At 45.1% G+C, this 18413-nt stretch overlaps 8 protein-coding genes across 8 annotated transcripts; 2 read left to right on the forward strand and 6 right to left on the reverse strand.

Annotated features, from left to right (window-relative positions):
- Positions 1 to 73: 73 nt before the first annotated feature.
- BYT42DRAFT_549574 (P-loop containing nucleoside triphosphate hydrolase protein) lies at positions 74 to 4561 on the forward strand (the record flags this gene model as incomplete). The annotated part of the gene is made up of 11 exons (XM_051566084.1): positions 74 to 108; positions 167 to 854; positions 919 to 1227; positions 1326 to 1353; positions 1441 to 1719; positions 1782 to 1892; positions 1969 to 3101; positions 3173 to 3300; positions 3370 to 3973; positions 4043 to 4273; positions 4334 to 4561. 11 exons carry the CDS (start codon positions 74 to 76, stop codon positions 4559 to 4561), a joined length of 3774 nt encoding a protein of 1257 aa, XP_051419058.1.
- Positions 4562 to 5309: 748 nt separating this feature from the next.
- Positions 5310 to 6172, reverse strand: BYT42DRAFT_586659 (uncharacterized protein). The gene is made up of 3 exons (XM_051570087.1): positions 6073 to 6172; positions 5572 to 6001; positions 5310 to 5512 (listed from the first exon to the last, which is right to left on the reverse strand). Exons 2-3 carry the CDS (start codon positions 5685 to 5687, stop codon positions 5359 to 5361), a joined length of 270 nt encoding a protein of 89 aa, XP_051419059.1. The 5' UTR covers positions 5688 to 6001; positions 6073 to 6172; the 3' UTR covers positions 5310 to 5358.
- A 7-nt stretch (positions 6173 to 6179) lies between these two features.
- On the forward strand, positions 6180 to 7183 carry BYT42DRAFT_129898 (uncharacterized protein). Its single transcript, XM_051562187.1, has 4 exons — positions 6180 to 6414; positions 6501 to 6647; positions 6717 to 6835; positions 6908 to 7183. The coding sequence occupies exons 1-4, from the start codon at positions 6253 to 6255 to the stop codon at positions 6999 to 7001; spliced, it is 522 nt and encodes a 173-aa protein (XP_051419060.1). The 5' UTR covers positions 6180 to 6252; the 3' UTR covers positions 7002 to 7183.
- BYT42DRAFT_129901 (uncharacterized protein) lies at positions 7018 to 7838 on the reverse strand. Its single transcript, XM_051562188.1, has 2 exons — positions 7413 to 7838; positions 7018 to 7342 (listed from the first exon to the last, which is right to left on the reverse strand). Exons 1-2 carry the CDS (start codon positions 7792 to 7794, stop codon positions 7185 to 7187), a joined length of 540 nt encoding a protein of 179 aa, XP_051419061.1. The 5' UTR covers positions 7795 to 7838; the 3' UTR covers positions 7018 to 7184.
- Positions 7839 to 8670: 832 nt separating this feature from the next.
- On the reverse strand, positions 8671 to 11036 carry BYT42DRAFT_586665 (lysyl-tRNA synthetase). Its single transcript, XM_051570088.1, has 5 exons — positions 10858 to 11036; positions 10598 to 10727; positions 9414 to 10526; positions 8963 to 9319; positions 8671 to 8885 (listed from the first exon to the last, which is right to left on the reverse strand). The coding sequence occupies exons 1-5, from the start codon at positions 10923 to 10925 to the stop codon at positions 8841 to 8843; spliced, it is 1713 nt and encodes a 570-aa protein (XP_051419062.1). The 5' UTR covers positions 10926 to 11036; the 3' UTR covers positions 8671 to 8840.
- Positions 11037 to 11079: 43 nt separating this feature from the next.
- BYT42DRAFT_504575 (uncharacterized protein) lies at positions 11080 to 12988 on the reverse strand (the record flags this gene model as incomplete). Its single annotated transcript, XM_051564979.1, has 4 exons — positions 11080 to 11840; positions 11909 to 12434; positions 12536 to 12662; positions 12744 to 12988. The coding sequence occupies 4 exons, from the start codon at positions 12986 to 12988 to the stop codon at positions 11080 to 11082; spliced, it is 1659 nt and encodes a 552-aa protein (XP_051419063.1).
- Positions 12989 to 13948: 960 nt separating this feature from the next.
- On the reverse strand, positions 13949 to 17057 carry BYT42DRAFT_130503 (Noc2p family-domain-containing protein). Its single transcript, XM_051562189.1, has 9 exons — positions 16796 to 17057; positions 16682 to 16712; positions 15779 to 16606; positions 15099 to 15694; positions 14864 to 15021; positions 14556 to 14781; positions 14384 to 14485; positions 14249 to 14317; positions 13949 to 14181 (listed from the first exon to the last, which is right to left on the reverse strand). Exons 2-9 carry the CDS (start codon positions 16698 to 16700, stop codon positions 14068 to 14070), a joined length of 2112 nt encoding a protein of 703 aa, XP_051419064.1. The 5' UTR covers positions 16701 to 16712; positions 16796 to 17057; the 3' UTR covers positions 13949 to 14067.
- On the reverse strand, positions 16965 to 18308 carry BYT42DRAFT_522338 (ribose-phosphate pyrophosphokinase 3; the record flags this gene model as incomplete). Its single annotated transcript, XM_051565291.1, has 3 exons — positions 16965 to 17264; positions 17334 to 17708; positions 17773 to 18308. 3 exons carry the CDS (start codon positions 18306 to 18308, stop codon positions 17213 to 17215), a joined length of 963 nt encoding a protein of 320 aa, XP_051419065.1. The 3' UTR covers positions 16965 to 17212.
- Positions 18309 to 18413: the final 105 nt, after the last annotated feature.

Genomic DNA, 18413 nt, shown 5'->3' on the forward strand with positions numbered 1-18413 from the left:
AAAGGGCTGGGACTGAGCTTTATCACTTTCTGGCCCTATCCCGTTTGAGGCTCCGTATCTCTCCCTCAAAGGCATGTCAAAAAATAATAGAGGAACACGAGGACGAGGGTAAGGGCAATGACAGAGTGTCGTCACTTTCAGGATTTAACCCATGGTGTCTTGATAGTGCTGCAAGGGGAAGTCCCGGTCCTGCCGTTGTGAATGCCACTTGGGATCTGACAACGAACGAGTTCCAAGTGTCTCCCAGCGTGCCTCAACCGCCCGTGCTACCCAGTCGATCCAAGTTTGATTTTTCCAGTAATAACCACGACGTGAATGAGTGGGCATTGAACGCTTCCAGTGGTTGGAATGCGGCCCCTGCCACTACCAATCAACCATGGGTTCAACCGTCCGCTTATCAGGAGATCGGTCATCGATTCAGCAACAAAGACAAGGATATCGTCACCTTTCGTCTCAATCCTGACATCGTGGACGATGACTCTTCCGTTTTCACCAAAGTCGTCAACTATGAAGATTTTCGTAACGAATCCATCGTACCTGATCGCGAGGACATTCTCAAGCCGGAGGAGCCCGAACCCGCCAACGATCCAGACGATATTTGGGCAGCGCCACCTCAGCGGAAACGATTCGGCGTCATACCTCACTTGCCTATCAACCAGGTCCGAGGATCTTACAGTAGCGTGGATGAATATCTGTACACGCACTTTGAACTAATGCGTCACGATATTCTGATCCCTCTGCAACGCGCCGTCAAGTCATACCGAGAATTCGTCGATCGCAGGAATTACACCCCGTTTGAAGATTTCAACGGAACAGCTTCTAACCTGCCACGCGATTTCAGATTGTACGAAAAGGTGAGTCTCTCAAACTTGGTCGTATGAGAGGAGGTGGCCTTACGGAAACTGCTTTTTAAAAAAGGTGCATCTGAACGCACTCGTCTTTGGTTCGCGACAAGTGCTTCATCGGATCTCTTTCCGCGTGCCTCATTACGTTCGAAAAGTCAGCTGGGCCCAATCCAAGCGTTTGCTGGAAGGTTCGCTCGTGCTGCTTTCCAAAGATGACTTTGAAACCGATATCAAGGTGGCCACGGTGGTGCAAAGAGGCGAAGTGCCCATGAAAGCGAATCGCTTCGAATATTTCATCGACATCTTCCTGGAAAAGGATAATGATGACATGCCACTCGGATTTGGTGATCCCTCTTCTATGCAACAAGATACTTATGTCATGGTGGGTGAAGGATCGGTCAAAAAAAAAAAAAAAAAAAAAAAAAGGAAAGAGTGCCTGTTAATTTTCAAAACAACTTGCTTGCACTCTTGGACAAATAGATTGAAGCGGTAGACGGTTATTTCGAAGGTAAAAGAAAGAGAAAATCATGGAAGGAGCGCCAGTTTCAATTCGATCGGATCGGGGTTAATTCTTATTGATCCTTTTACTATCTAGCCTACCGTCACGTGCTGACGTGTCTTCAAAACATCGATCCGGAAACATTACCTTTTACGCAGAATTTTGTCGACGTGTCACAGGAAGTGCGAATCCCTCATTATGCGGCGGTGAAGCGTTTTTACGACATTGATCTCACCCCAGGCAGCCGTAAGGTCCGCACACCGAAACCGGTCGATATTGCCAATGGAATCTGGCCTGAATATCAAACCAGTATGGACGCCACCCAAATGGACGCCCTGCGTACCATTCTTTCACACGACGTAGCCATCGTTCAAGGTATAAGAATAAGCATAAAATGGAAGGAGGCTGCGGATAGTCTAAAAATATCAATTCGATAGGTCCTCCCGGTACCGGTAAAACGTTTGTGGGAACCTACGCAATGGGAGTGCTACTGAGAAACTTTGATGAAAGCTTTGGTCCGATTGTCTGCATTTGTCAAACGAATCACGGTACGAAATAATGTGACGAAAACAGTTTTTAGGGTTATTGAATGGGGTTTTTTTTTTCCTCTCTCTCTTTTGTTAGCCCTGGATCAGTTTTTGGAGCATATTCTTCAACACGATTCGCGGATTGTGCGTATCGGTGGTCGATCAAAATCGGATCTTTTGAAGGAACATATTTTGTACGAAATTTGCAAAAATTATCCAAGAGGCCCGCGAGGCATCGGTCGTTTATACAGACAGCGAGATGCCGTCATGAAAGCGATCAAACAAATGATCATCGATATATACGAAGAACCCTGTGTTCCACTGGACTACCTCTACAAAATCAAAGCACTTCGGCCGAGGCAGCTGGATTCCCTCAAGCGACTAGGTGAAAGGGAAAAAGCCCGAAAACAGCAGCAGGCCCCGAACTCCGCCGCAGCGGCTGCGGAAGATTCAGACGACGAATGGGTCATTACCTCGGAAGTGCCAAAAGCGCCTTCCAGAGCGCGCAATGATACCTGGGATGCTGGTAATCCGAATCACGCTGTGGCCGCCGAAGCTCCTCCCGTGAACGCCGTGGAAGTGTGGCTTAGAGACGCCATTGAATACGTCGATCCCTCAGGCATTCTGTCGTCTTACACGGAAGACATGAAGGAACAATTGTTGGAAACGCAAAAGGGACAGATCTTTGATGACGACGAGGATGAAAAGGAATTGATGGACGAGGACGAACAAAGAGACATTATCCAAGATTACCGAGATGACGCTTATCTCAGTAATCCACTCAACAAGAATCCTTACATTAATATCGGCCGAGCTTACCGCAATCCCAATAATGAGCTACGAAACGATAATCCTTCACTGATGTCCACCACTCGAGCGGACCGAAAGGTCCTCAATTACGAGAAACAAGACAATCTACGCCAGCCCAAGAAACTGAGTTTCTTTGACGATGATGATGATGCTGAAAACGAATTTTTCGACGAAGAACCTCAACACCATGTGTTGGAACGCTGGTTGAAGGATGATGACGTGACCATGTGGCCACTGGCCGTACGGTTAAAAGCGCACAAGAAATGGGCCACGCAACGTCATAATGAGCTGAACCGTCAGCTCCAAGCCTTGATGCAACAATATGAAAATTACACCAAACAGATCCGAAAGATCAACGCACAACACCATGCTGCCATTTGTCGCAAACATCGCGTCATTGGTCTTACTACGACGGGTGCTGTAAGTTACGAACAAAAAAGTTCGCCATGAATTGCTTATTTTACTCATCATTGTCTGGGAATCGGATATAGTCTAAATACCACGATCTATTGCAAGAGATCAAGCCACGTGTCCTGGTCGTTGAAGAAGCAGCGGAAATGTTGGAATCTCACATTGTGGCAGCTCTCACTCCATCTTTACAACATTTGATCCTCATTGGGTAAGGCAGCTTAGATATGTCCACCTGTTGCATTTGGACTTGGTTGACGTTTTTCTTCCATTATGTTAGTGATCATCAACAGCTGCGACCTTCCACTGCGGTGCATGAATTGTCAGAGTATCATCATTTGAGCGTGTCGCTCTTCGAACGACTGGTGCTCAACGATATCCCCTTTACTCGTCTTTCTCATCAACGTCGTATGCATCCTGAAATTCGCACGCTAATTGATCCCATCTACAGTAATCCACGACTGCAGGATCACAAGGCGGTATTCGGTCTGCCTCCTGTGCGCGGTGTAAGTGAGCGTATATTTTTCCTCAGTCATAACGAAGCAGAAAGTCACATGGATGATACCGCGTCCAAATCCAACGAACATGAAGCGGAAATGGCGGCCAAATTGGCAACTTACTTTATGCTGCAAGGCTATGAGCCAGAGATGATCACGATCATCACCATGTATGCCGGTCAGCGATCCAAGATTCGAAAATGTTTACGCGACGAGCGCCGTAGCGATCTTGATACCAGCTTGGTGCATGTGAGCAGTGTCGATGGATACCAGGGTGAAGAAAACAAGATCATCATCTTGTCTTTGGTTCGAAGCAACAGCGCCGGTCAAATTGGTTTCTTGAAAGTCTCCAATCGTGTTTGCGTCAGTTTATCCCGAGCTAAGCACGTAAGTATTTGTCTCTCTTCTTTTTTTCCGGTAATGTGTAGTCATTGACATGTGCTCATCCTTTTGTAGGGAATGTATATCCTGGGAAATGCCCACTTGCTTTGTGAAAAGAGTGATTTGTGGAATGAAATTATTGCCAATCTGGAAGACCAGCCACTGCCCAAGATTGGTACCAAATTGGAATTATCTTGCCAAAAACACGGCCGCAAGACCGAAGTGCAATGGCCTGTGGATTTCACCGCAGTGGAAGAAGGAGGATGCAGTTTACCTTGCTCGGAGCTACTGGCATGTGGACACAAGGTAATTCAATGACCCAATTCTACTCTGTAACAAACCTCTGCTTACAATATTTTGCTGCAGTGCCCGAAACGGTGTCACCCGTACAGTCATGAAGATGTTCGTTGTCAAGAAGTGTGTCGGCGTCCGTTACCCGGCTGCGGACACCCATGTCCTAATCTGTGCATCCAACCCTGTGGACCCTGCAAGCAGACCGTCCGCATGCGTCTTAACTGTGGTCACGATGTGGAAGGAGAGTGCAGCAAGATGAGGCAAGCACCTCGTTGTCCTCTCTGCTCTGGAGGATTGTAGTTTGATCACGATGAACAACTTTGAATTGAGAGTAACAAGAAGAAGAAAAAACCACAAGGTATGCGCCATGCAAAATGAACAGTGATAGGCTCCCCTCTTCATGGCATATTTGTTTTCAGATAAACCTATACAGAAATAATGATTCCCATGTGCAAGACAAATAATAAATTGTGAGCCAATCCAAGTGATAAATGTTTGCCCCTCGTTGCAGTTGTCAAGTTTTTCGATTGACTGTTCCAGTGGTTGCTTAGTTTTTTTACTGAGCGTCCCATTTTGAACGCTGATGCCGGGCTTAAAAGAATATAATACAAGGAAATAGTGAAATCTATCTTGGTATAGGCAAATGGGATAGGGATTTTGTGTCGAAAAAAGCAGAGGTTTAAATAACACTGTAAGCACTGCGTACGGAACCTACCCGGGGTATGCCTCCATTCATCTCGATGCGTTCATCCCACTCACGCATATACTGATCTTTCAGGGCCGAGTATCGCATGCGACCTTCCATTTTGAGGGCAAAGGCGTGCACCACCAGACAAAAATAGACATGCGCAGCTGTCCACACCGCAAATGTCAAACCGAGAAAGGCGTAACAGGTGGTCATAGCGGAGCTGCAGGCATCGAGTGACCAGGCCGTGTCTTCTTGGCACTGAGTTACTGCGGCTGATCGATGCACACCAGATAATATCAATAAAATAAGCTGGATTAACCCCATGACCCCGGCCGCAATCCAGTAAGCGAGTGGTAGTTTCGGCGTGTACCGTGCCAATCCCTAACAAAAAAAAAACAAAAAATTGCCTTTAGCTTGGTTCAAAAACAAGGCAAGGGCCAGCGTACGGTCGCTTTACCTTGATCACGACGACGATAAACAAAACGCTGAGGATAAGGTAGGCGATGTGGAGAATGACCTCGAACCACAGCATGCCCGCGGATCCAAACGCGGCCGAGAATGCTGTCAATTGAGAAAGAAATGTTGGTGACATGGCGGTAGGTTGCTTGAGATGCACTGACCTTTCTGCCTCGCCATGGAGACCACGGCAAATATAAATGCATACAAAGCGTCAAGGGCCAATATGGCCAGGACACCCTGACGGACTGGAAAATAAATACAACACTTGTTGAACTGCATCGTTGTCGACGTTTTTTGGGCCCTTTTTTGGCGTGAAACGACTTCAGGAGACCAGACTTGTATAGGTTGATAAATAAAAAAAGCTCAAGGTGGTACACAAGGTGACGTTTGTGTTCCCTTTGGACTTTTGGGTGCCATAATGGGGATTTTTATTTCCAGCCCACCTTATTTCTTGCGGGCTGTAACACCACTCAGGTTTGACCCACAGATCCACGTTGTCTGCTCGAGTCAATGATATGATAACGAATAGTAAACCATAAGCTGCATAATTTTATATTATATGGGTGGCTCCGCAGGATTGACGATAGAAGACAGTAAGAATGCCAATGACGATCGGCTGATCAAGTTCGTCCGTTGACTAGACGGTTCACCTATATTTTGACAGGTGCATAAAACTCCCTTTTTAGCTTGGCCAGAGTGAGAAAAAGGCGTTTGTAAGAATGATCTCATGGGCCTACGGTTTCCCGGGGTTTTTGGGTCCCACAGAAAAAAAAAGAAAATTTATGCAGAAATTGCCTTTTTTTTTATTCCCTTTCTTTCGACATTGTGAACGTACTTTTTTTTCATGACGGAAAACATGCAACGCCGAGAAACACTCGTCAACGACTCGATGACTGAACATCATCATCGTTTAAAAAGAGTGGTCTTGATCTGTTTGGACGAATCCTCAGGGAAACAAGCGTTTCACTGGGCCCTCAGCAACTTTGTTCAACCAGAACGTGATTTAGTATGCACAAAAACAAAAGGACCAGCCAATGTTTTTTTTATTGATCATTGCCTTGTCTTTTTTTTTCTTCTTGTAACAAAAAAAAGGTGATTTTGGTGCATGTTCGCCTAATCGATATCCCCATGGCACCCTACATCAATGCCACCGGTTACTTGGACGATGTGAGCGAACAACGTCGAGAGGAAAGCCATCATCTCTTGCGCGAATTTGCAGATATCCTCGTTCAACGACATGTAATGCTTTGTCCTTGCAAGCAAGGCGGCGGACCTTGGATGTATTAATCAGATATATCGTATTGGTAGATTGCGTGCAAGGCCATTTCCATGACGGGGGATCCAAAAACTGAAATTATTCGCAAAGTCGCTGAAACTAAAACCGACGTCGTTATCATGGGATCCCGTAACCTTGGTGCGTTGAAGAGGTAAACGTTATTCATTCATTTGGTTGAATTGTACAATCGGAGGGTTTGACGCTGTGCAATGCATTTACACAGAGCTCTGTTGGGAAGCGTGAGCGATTATGTCGTTCGTCATTCGCAGTGCACTGTCATCATTGCGAAACCAACAGGTTATTCGAGCCAAAGTTAAAAAGACTACAGTATATATCCGTATTCAATGCCTAAAGTTTACGCTTTGCAAAGGACTCCCGGTTATGGTCTCAATATTCTCAAGCATGTATAGTTTGATCGGTCGGCATTGACATCTACCGCAATAAATCCAATGATAGAAAAGAATGAGTGCTCCTGTAAATCGGTACGAAGTCTATGTATCCTACCCGTGATGTGCCAGTAGTTGGTACCGGAGAGAATAGAGTTCATTACGTAGTACATTCACTAACTGGCGCAATTCGTTGTTGCGTTGCTGAGCGGTCTCTACACGCTTGACAAGTTCAGCCTGCCATTCTTTGTTTCGTTGCCGACATTTGGAAGCTTGATTCAAAGCAAGGCGAACTTTAGTGAGCCGTTTCTACACAATAAGGTACCCAAGTCATTGTAATACCTGCTATGCGGTTTCTTGCCAGGGCATCTTTTCGTCTTTTTTGTTCCTCTTCGTTTTCTTGGTTGGTGGTTTTGCTTGTCGATGTTAATTTTTCGGTCGTGGTCAGCTTGCGGGCTTTTTTTGGCCTTGTTACGACGGAACCGGAAGGAGCATGGTCCTCTACGGCATTCGCGTGCCTTTTGGACGGTCGATGCAACATCAAGCTGTCACTGTTGGTTTGAGATGTTGTGCCTGATGGTGGTGGTGGTGGCGGTTTTGAAGAAGAAGAAGAAGAAGAAGAGGGAATCGAAGAGGGCTCTTGTAGCGGCAAGGGCGATGTCGCATTGAGGTTGTTGATAAAGGTGTCGTCATCTCTCCAAGAAAGTAAAGCGTTTTCGTACATGGCTGGCTATTCACTGATCAAAAAAAATATAAACTGGACTGACCAGGAACCTGTCACTTTTCTGTCGTCTATATAACCTTGACAATTCGTATTCATGCTGCTAAGCGTATGGTGCTAAACGTGGGTGACACAACCCACTTTGTCCCACTTGAGTTTGATTTTACAAAAATTTCATTTCTTTCCAAGCCCGCGTCACTTCCAGTCATTCCTCACAGGATGTTTAAAACTGGGTCCACCAAATTACCGGTCGTCTCTCTCATCATTCCTTGAACTACTTCTATAGGAAACTTTAAAGCCATGGCAGGTCATGACAATGCAGGAAATCAATTTAAAAGGTGATTTTAGGATGCTATTATTGGAGGTGGGACAAACATCGCGTGGTGTTTTCAACGGCTGTCGATTGACATGTCCATCGCGTGCTTCACGCGATACATAAAAAAAAAAGAGCAAGTGAAGAAAACTGTTACTTTATGGACTGGATATAGTGAAGTTTTTGCCCTCCTTTTCGGCCATCGCTTCCCCAACAGCCACTCCAGTTGGACCTTCACCAACGGTTCTATTCAATTCCGTACTATCATCCACCGTATTTCATCAACAAGGCAGATTTCAGACTTTTGAGTGAATGAGGGCAACAAAAGGATTCTTTTGCCCGATTTTGGTTAATTGTTATGGCCAAGCGAAAATAATAACCTCCCATCAAGCTTTGGACGGACTTTCTAATGCATCAACAATTGCTAAAAACAGTTATTTTGCACACATACACGTATTTATCTGCACTACGCCGCGCCGCGCCACGCCACGCCACGCAAGCGCTCACACATCCATTGATTCCATTAATAAATTCGATGTATGATGTACAAAAAGCACATAAAAAAGTAAGATTAAAAAAGATTTTTCTTTTTATGATTTGACAAATGAATAAAGCGATTGCTTGGAATCTATCATTTCTTTGTTGTAGAGTTGAACCTTTTTTTTTCTTGTATTAGTTAAAAAGTAACTCTTTTTTTCTTTGATGATGAATGAAAAAAAAAAAGAAAATTATGGATTTAATTGTTCTCTTCGGGCTTCATAGCAGGGAACAGCAACACCTCCTGAAAATTTGAAAAAAAAAAAGAACGTTAAGAGATGCTAAAGCAAAAAATCAAAATCACAATTTTTGAAAGCTTACCTTGATGTTGTTGCTGTTGGTGAGGAACATGGTAAGACGATCGATACCCATACCCCAGCCACCAGTGGGAGGAAGACCATATTCGAGGGCTTGACAGAAGTTCTCGTCAATCACTTGGGCTTCATCATCACCAGCATCCTTATCCTTGGCCTGCTGTGCGAAACGTTCACGCTGATCGAAAGGATCGTTCAATTCGGTGTAGGCATTGCACACTTCTTTGGTAGCCACGAACAATTCAAAGCGCTCGCAGAGACCAGCTCTCTCACGGTGCTTCTTGGCCAAAGGAGACATCATCATGGGATGGCCCGTAATGAAAGTAGGCGAAATGCAGCTGACTTCAATGTATTCACCCACAAGCTGTCAAAGAAAAAAGATAACAAAATCAGTAAGTAACGCAGTTATACATTGGGAGTTCTGGGATTCCCGAGCTTCAGGGGAGGGGGAAACTTACCTTGTCCAACATACGGGCATTGGTTCTGGGTGCGGAACATTCGACGTTGTTCTTGATGCAGAGATCCGACAAGAACTTGTTGGTTTCCTCGGTGTGCAATTGATCACCCGGAGGGAACTTGACGTTGAGCTTCTCTTCCAAGGTACCGATCATGTCGAGACGCTTGAAGGGGGGAGTGAAATCGATGTCCAAAGCGGGAGCATCGGGACCTTGAGGATGGTATTGGATCTTGTAAGTGCCGAACAAAGACTTGACCATACCAGAGAGCAACTCTTCGGTCATTTCCATCAAATCGTGCATATCAGCATAGGCCATGTAGAACTCACAGGTGGTGAATTCAGGGTTGTGAGTCAAATCGATGCCTTCGTTACGGAACTGACGACCGATTTCATACACACGATCAAGACCACCGACGGTCAACATCTTGAGGTATAATTCAGGAGCGATACGCATGAACATGTCCAACTTCAAATCGTTGTGATGGGTAATGAAAGGCTTGGCCGTCGCACCACCGGCAATCTGGTTCATCATGGGAGTTTCGACTTCCAAGAAACCTTGGTCGTCCAAGAACTTGCGCAAATAAGTGATGATCTTGGAACGGGTAATGAACTTGTCACGAACAAAGTTGTTCATGATCAAATCGAGGTAACGTTGACGGTAACGGAGTTCCTGATCCTTGAAACCATAGTTGGCCTTGGGCAACATGCGCAAACAAGGCGACAACAACTGGATGTCCTTGGGGAAAATGGACAATTCACCACGCTTGGTCTTACCGGGCACACCACGCACACCCACAATATCACCACGACGCAACAAGTTGTGGATTTGAGCGTAATCGCCTTCATGGTCCTGAGCGGAAGCCATGATTTGAATCTTCACACCATCACCGTGCAAATCGTAGAAACGGAGCTTGGCACCGGAAGCACGCTTGTTGTGCACACGACCGGCCACCGTGATTTCTTGATCGTCCAAACGCTCACCGACCTCCAACTTGGAGAACTTTTCAATGAACTCGGGAAGGCTCATGCTGACTTGGAACTTGTGAGGGTAAGGATTGGGCGATTCGGTCTCACGAAGTTGACGAATGGCCTTGCTGCGCAATTCAAAGTATTGCTAAGGGTATCCTCATTTTGGTCAGCTAATGTTTTCCTCCCATTTGACACATTTAACGATTCCCGACTTACGTTGGGGTTCAATTCTTCTTCACCCTCTTCTTCATTCTTGGCGGCGGCCTTGGGCTTGGCAGGTTCAGCAGCGGCCTTGGCAGCCTTGGCAGCTTCCTTTTCACGAAGCTTGGCACGGCGCTTGAGCTCCCTATAAAAGAACAAAAAATTGAGTCATCATCCATATAAAAAAAAAAAAAAAAGACCGACCAAAATAAAAACACACAACACACAGGAACACTACCCTTCACTGCCCCATTTTTCACATGAGCGATACTTACGACTTGGAGATCATCTCCTTGGTAACGGGATCTTCATAAAGCTTAGCGGCGGCTTCCTGTTCAGACATGTCGAAATGCGGGTAAAAAAGAAGTGTATCTTTTTTTTTTGGAAGACAGTTAAAAAAAAAAAAAAGAAAAATAGAAGTTTCAAAAAACAAGGAACAAAGATCAAAAAAAAATTTCTGACAAGAGATTTGATTGGTCAATCGAATAAGCTCTGATTTATATTCGTTCAGATCGGCGGAAAGATTTTGACACTTCATCTACCAGGTCCCAGACACACTCCTCAGCCATGTATTCGCTGTATCGTTGGCTCATGGGTTTCCAAGGTTCCGACTGGGTCGGTGGGTACTGGAAATCAGGACCAAAATTGCACGTGACCATGCCGCCTTTAAATACACTCACAGCAGGATAGTAACCGAGCGTGCCGTCGTCCTCTAGGGGAGGATCCTCAGTCCACTGCTGATGCCGTACGCCGTCAAACTCGTCTTCTTCCATCCGCATGCGTTGGGTTCCATTATTATCTCGTTTATGTTTTCTCCGTTTCTTGTTTCGCCTTGCCATCACCATTTCCGGTAACCGACCGAAATCTTCGTAATCAATTAAATCCTTAAACATGACACCGAGGTAGACCCCATTCTTGTAGACGGCAATGTAAGATCCAGGGAGCGTTTGTGGTTCATAAGCATCCACGTCCTCTTTTTTCTGGTACGGATCTGCCAAAGCTTCCAGTTCTTTACTTTGACGAAAGTCTTTTTCTTCGAACCACAGGTTGTCTTTGTAAGCGATGGGAATGCGTCGACGGGTGGGACTCTTAAAAGGTTTCTGTGATTTCCGAGGGAGCGAGATGTATAATCCAATCACATCGCCTGTTTCAAAAGGTTCACCAAATGGTTCCGGTCGAGAGCAAAACAGTTTGTCTCCTGTCATGTCCCGATAACCATAGCCGTAGGCATCATAACCCACCGGTGCATTTAGACAGGCTGAAAGGATCATTACTATATGAACAATTCGACTTCATTTCCATGCTAAAAAAAAAAAAAAGGCTTACCTTCGCGGCGTGCCCATCCTATCCGGACGTGAGGACCATCGGAGCCTGCTTTTCCTTTGGCATTCTGTACAATGGCTTCCCAATACCAATTACCTTCCTTGACACCGACGTTGGCGCGACACATGCGAAATCCCTTTTCGGTGGTAACGGTCAGTCCGTCCTGAGTGACCGAGACATACGAACTTTTATCCGTAGGACTCAGTGTGCATCCTCCCAAGATATTTTCCGCCTGCTGGTACGCCACCAGCGGCAATATAGAAGGTTCACATGGCTTGTATTTGAATCCAAAGCGGTTGAATGGGTGATCGGCGGTACCGCCTGAACTTGGGAATACGGCAGGAATGGTGTGAGGGTTCAGGATGGGAGAAGAAGATCGTGGGGAGGGTGTGGTGGGCGTGATGGCACGCCATTTGACATCTGAACGGGACGGGGGTCGTGAACTACTCGCAGATGAAGGGGGGACATCCATGTCGGATTTTCGTTTTTCGCGTGGCGCTCGAGGAACCGCCGTGGGCGCCTTTCCTGTCTATTGTAACGCCCCTCTTTCCAATTAACGTCCATTCATTTTGCCATTCATTTTGGAAGGTCTGCTCGCGCGGCGGGCATTGAGAACCTTACCTGGGCCACGCTCGGTCGGATATGCCAAAGGTTCGCGTCCACCAGACAGAAATCGGAAGCGGCCGATCGCTGACGTTCATCACGCGCAATAAAGGTATCCTTGGAAGAGTACAGACAGCTTCCCAGGGTGGCCCACCTATACAAATATAAAAATCCATCAGCAAATCGGACAAAACCCGCACGAATCAGTTCCAGTGGATCATGCAGCAACTTTTACCAAGTAGTGGTGCGTGCGCGTTCTGTACAGATACTTTTCCAGTGTTTATCGACATAGGGAATAATTTCTTTCTTGTTAAAGTAGTACTGTTCTGGATGCCATTTTTCCATCAAATCGGCGTTTTTTGTATCAAATAATTCACGTTCATTCTTGACTCGGCACAGCAATTCTTCCAAAATTAGGTTGGCAATGGTGGTAGAGCATATATCTTTCCATCCGGCAGTGGTGCGTTCAAAAGTTTCCATATGTGTATCACTGCAGTTATGACACACAAAGACATAGTTGGTCACAAACAGCAGATCCGGTGGATTGGCTACCGATGTGCATTCCGCATGGAACCAGTTTCTACAAACTGATGCATGTCAGGCGCTTGAACGGTCTTGAAAAGTCCAAGTGGAACTTTTTTTGATGCTTACATCGACATTGCAACGAAACCTCTAGGAGATTTCTATCGTGACCGCAGTAGCAGTACTCGTGTCGTGAATTGACAGTATGCGTGTCGTTCCAAAGTAATCCGTCTGAACTCATACTGAAAAGGGCAACACGGTCTGTCTGACTTGGCGGTCGAATTGCCATTTTTATGCTGATCGTTGTGACGTGCTAATTATGCCGTCCATGGGCTTTTTTTTCGATTTCCCCTAAAATCATGCCAGAACCAACAAAGTTTGTTTCGATCTCTACACCATGCCAAAAGCCAGACGGGACCAATCGTCCAAATCTACCACTCCTTATACCCGCACCAGAGCCAACGATAAAAAGAGAAAACCCAGTAATCCGACAACCTCGACGAAAAAGTCCAAAAACGCTGTCAAGTCCAAAAAGATCAAGGATGCCGAGTTGACCGAACATTTGGATGATCTGATCCAAGATCTTCAACCCAAAGCCAAAGTAAAACTGACCAAAGACCGAGCATCATCCAAGGTGAGTTGTGTACAATCTTGTTGCAATGGCTAAAAAAAAAAAGACCAGTGACTGATGCGGCCAGACAGTCTTTACAGTTGGAAGCGGCCCAGCGAGAATATGAGAAAACTCAAAACGATATGGAAGACGCATTGAGTTTATTGACTCGATTATAGACTCGAACATGACAACCTCTTTTGTAACTACATATTTTCACTGATGACTTTCTTTTTTCCATCCATTCGCCCCTCTATTCACTATTCTTCCCTTTTTGCATCCTGAATATTCACTTTTCTTCCCCACATTGAAGAAGTTCAATGAAATGCATTGCGCTATATTTATAATTTTTTTACATGTAGTATTATAGCTCTATGATTGTGGTAAACCATGATGATGGATGATATTCACATGATGTAGGATCTATTTATTGCAGTTTCTGTTTCATATCGGCCATGAAATGCGTCACTTTGGCGTCGTCTACTGGGGCAAAATCGATCTTGGATCGCTGCAGTAAGATGAATTTGGATTTGGCTTCCAGCTAGAAAAATTGGTCCAGGTTGAGTACAACTTTATCCTCTTGATTTTTCTATCTTTGATAGTTTTACCTTTTGGGCGGTATGATGCAACTTCTTTGCCGCCTTGATGTTCTTTGTTCGTTTCACAAATCGCTTGATCTATTCAAAAAGAAAACACATCAATCGATGATCCCGTCAAAAACCTCTCTCTTTCTCTTTTCATACCGTGACAATAGCAGGAATAACAGTTTCAGGGAATGCAATGTGATGTTGACATGCTTTGAAATAAGCATTGAGACATTCGTCCACTTGTTCCAAAATACCCGTCTATGTAAAAAGGGGTTCCATGTTTCAATAACAGTCATTTTTTTTTCGATGAGGATGATTGATGAGGTACCTGATAAACCAAACCATGCAAGTACTGTTTCGGTGCTTTGATGTAAACGTTCCACTCCAAAGGCTTCTGCGTCGATGGTTTCGCCTTGTTCTTTACTTCGGCACTCTCAAATACTTCAAGAATGTAAGGTGCCAACGGAATAAACGCACCCGCGGATGAAGCCAACGGAATCAGGGAGCGCAGAATATGGAATCGAACAGGATAGTATTGGGCAGTAGGAATAAGTCTATGTGTGATGCATCAATGTTTTTGTCAGTTAAAAAAAGTTTACGCCCAACTGCTTGCGACTCTGAATTCGTTTCTTTTACCTTACAGTACCCAAGGCGACTTGAACCAAAGGGTAGATAAGCGGCTGTAAAGCAGACTCTTCTTGTCCATCAATGACTTGGCAGTGTCTGGCCAATACATTGGCCCAAAAATCGATGCAGTGAATATACTGCCAATTGTAAACAGATTGATAACTCGCCTAAATCATACACACAGCATGGATCAGCATGGGATATTTTCTATTGATGCAGTCGATGCCATTTCAGATCCACTTACCGATGTTTTGAGCTGCATGGCTCCACGTAAATGGATAGCCAATTGTCGGATATATACAAAAGCTTGCTGGTAACTGAGTTGCTGGTTGATGCCAAATAATTCCACGGCCAAATTTCGCATCAAGTTGATTGCCGGCAGGGTGTGGGCATTGGTGGTTTTGCAGTTTCGTACAAACGTCAGATAAGTATTCTTGAGACAGATATCCAAATAGGTTTCCGATGAATTTTTCTGCACGCGAACGGGCACGAGTGCCAAAGATCGAATGGCAAGGAAACTCTGAATACGCACGGTATCCGAGGAAGTGAAGCTGGACCATAAATTGAGCATCACCTTGATGTACTCCTTGGCGGACCGAGGGAAACACGCCCAATACTGTGTGCATTTTTCGGCTTCTCGAATCGCCAAACATAACATGTTGCTGTCGGTCAAATTCTTCAACAGGTGAAGCACGTTGTTCAGATATGATTTGACCGTCGACTTTATATAGATCCATCGAGACGACTGCATCGGCACCGTATTCTCCTTCTTTCCCTTTAAATTGTGCTCAAACACCACAGGGGCTAAACGGAGTGTCGCCGTAATGACTCGGCTAAAGACTGGAAAAAATCAAAAACCAAGAAAATTAGCTTCCATTTATCCTTTCATTTAGACGACCTGAGACAGATCAAAGAAATAGGTACCATTTGGGTCAACAATCTTGCATGCATAGTTGGCGGTTTCTTCCTGTTCCTCATCCGACATTCTCGCTGCCGACTTGAAGGCAGCAAACAGCTTCTTCATGACGCGCAAATTGTTGCTTTGCTCCACTTCCTTGATCCATTCGTTGACCATGGCCATCGTGACCACAGGCAGTTCGCCAGACGTTCGCTCTTCTTCCGCCTCGGACACGTCACTTTCCTCGTCACTATCAAATGCTTCCAAGCCTTCTTGATTTTCATCTCCCTCCAGTGCTTCGTCCTCATTGCCTTCCACGTCTTCGTCTTCCGAAAGATCAAAATCCAGCAAATCGCCATCCTCCTTTTCGAGAAATTTGAAAAACTCGGGATCGCGTTCCTTGAGCATCTCCAATTCCTTTTTATGTCTGGCGGCATCTTTTTTCAACTTTTGCTTGTCATCACCAGCCTCAGCGTCGTCGTCCTCGCTGCTGTCTTGGTCTTCCTCTTCCTCCTTTTCCTCCTCATCGTTATCACTGTCTTCCAATTCAACGTCAGAGTCCTTGGTTTCCTCCACATCCAGACCAGCAAGCATATCGTCCTCTTCCTCCTCGTTCAGAGGCACCTCGACATCATCCAATTCTTCGTCACTGTCGGTTTCCATTTTCTCGGGTTGCGTGAGCTTTTTTGATTTCTTTGATTTGGCCGTCTTTTTTTTCTCCTTTTTGTTCACGGTCTTTTTCTTCATGTCATCGTCTGAACCGGCCGATTCCTCCATGACAATGTCTTGGGTCTCCTCGTCCGAAGAGAGATTCTCGAAACCGCCACTAAAGAAATCTTCAACGGACATGGAAGCTACACTGTAAAATGACCAAGGAATAATGGGTTAATCTCGGAGAGTAGATGGATCAATTGAGGGTTCACACTTACGCTTTATCCTTGGAAGCATCCTTCTTTGCAGCTAATATAAGAATGAGGCATGGTGAGTACACTCATCGATGGGCGGGTACCAAACTCAGCCGGATCGCTTTATATATAACGCACCTGCTTTGCCCTTTTTGCCAGGCTTTTCTGTTCCTTTGATCACCTTGGCAGGTTTATCATTCTTGGGCTTTTGGTCCGTCTTTTTCTTCAACGCCGTCTTGTTTGATTTTTGTGCTTTCGCCATGGCAAGTAATTCGATAAATAGGCTTTAAGCTGCAATAACGGGATTATGCTTTGTCGAAAAAAAATGCTTGCTGCACAAAAAAAAAGAGGGGAGATTCCGTGTGACTTGCATTGGACGGTGAATCCTTTGCTGGCTTAGCTGCGGTAGATCGAAAATTCCTCAGACTCTCGAAACAGGGAATGACTAGCTTTTTTTTATTTTCTTTGAGTTTGAATGAAAAAAGTTATAAAGTGCAAAAATTCTCTATGAAAAAAAAATGAAGAAAAAAACAAGATGATGACAATGTCATGCTTTTACTCCGGAACGTGAGAAAAGAGATAGGAAACAGATTCGCCATTGTGAGTTCTGAATAAAAAAGAATAAAAATCAAAAAAACTGATTCACAAAGAGTCAAATATGGGATCTCAGACTTACCTTCGAATGGCTTCTGCCAAAGTGGGAGAAATATCAATGATATCAAGCTTGGGACATATCGCCATTTTATCTTCATGAGGAATGGTGTTGGTAACAACCAGCTTTTCAATGACCGATTCATTGATAACCTTGATCGCCTTGCCGGACAGGATACCGTGAGCCACAATAGCATAGACCTTCTCGGCGCCATTTTCAACCAATGTCTTGGCCGCCAGTCCAAGAGTACCACAGGTATCGGCCATATCATCCACCAAAATAGCAATCTTATCCCGTACATCACCCACCAACACCATACGAGACACCTCGTTGGCCTTCTTTCTCTCCTTGTGAATCAAAGCAAAATCAAGGTTTAAACGATCAGCAATGGAAGTAGCTCTGTAATAAAAAGAAACCCGGTCAGTTCATGGCTTTCCCCGCCCATTATCCAAGTATCCATTACCGTTTGGCACCACCAGCATCGGGAGAAACAATAATGGCATTCTTCCAGTTATCGATCTTGGTGCAAATATACTTGATCATGGGTGGTTCGCAGTAGAGGTTATCGACAGGAATGTTGAAGAAACCTTGAATTTGGGAAGCGTGAAGATCCATGGTGATAACATGATCGGCTCCGGCCACGGTCAACATATTGGCCGTCAATTTGGCAGTGATGGGAGCACGGCTCTTATCCTTCTTATCCTGACGAGCATAGGGGAAGCAAGGAATCACGGCGGTGATACGACGAGCCGAGGCGGTTTTGCAGGCATTGATCATAATCAAGAGTTCCATCAAATTATCATTGATTTCACCGCAACCCGACTGAATAATGAATACGTCTTCATCACGCACCGACTCGCCAATCGTCACAGAGGTCTCCTGGTTGGAGTACTTGGCCACCACGACCTTGGCCAAGTCAATACCAATACGGTTGGCCACCAACTTGGCAAGTTCAGGATGCGAATTGCCAGTGAAGATCTTGATGGAATTGTCAGCCATAGTATGCAAAATAAAAAGGGTATGCCACGAAAAGGTTGCTCAAAAAAAAGGTGTTCTTTCGAAAAAACTGCAATGGTCTTGCTGCAACCTGACAGGAAGCGAACG

The sequence above is a fragment of the Radiomyces spectabilis genome (genome assembly GCF_025331425.1).
Source record: "Radiomyces spectabilis strain NRRL 2753 chromosome Unknown BYT42scaffold_15, whole genome shotgun sequence".
Classification (NCBI taxonomy): Eukaryota; Fungi; Mucoromycota; class Mucoromycetes; order Mucorales; family Radiomycetaceae; genus Radiomyces; species Radiomyces spectabilis.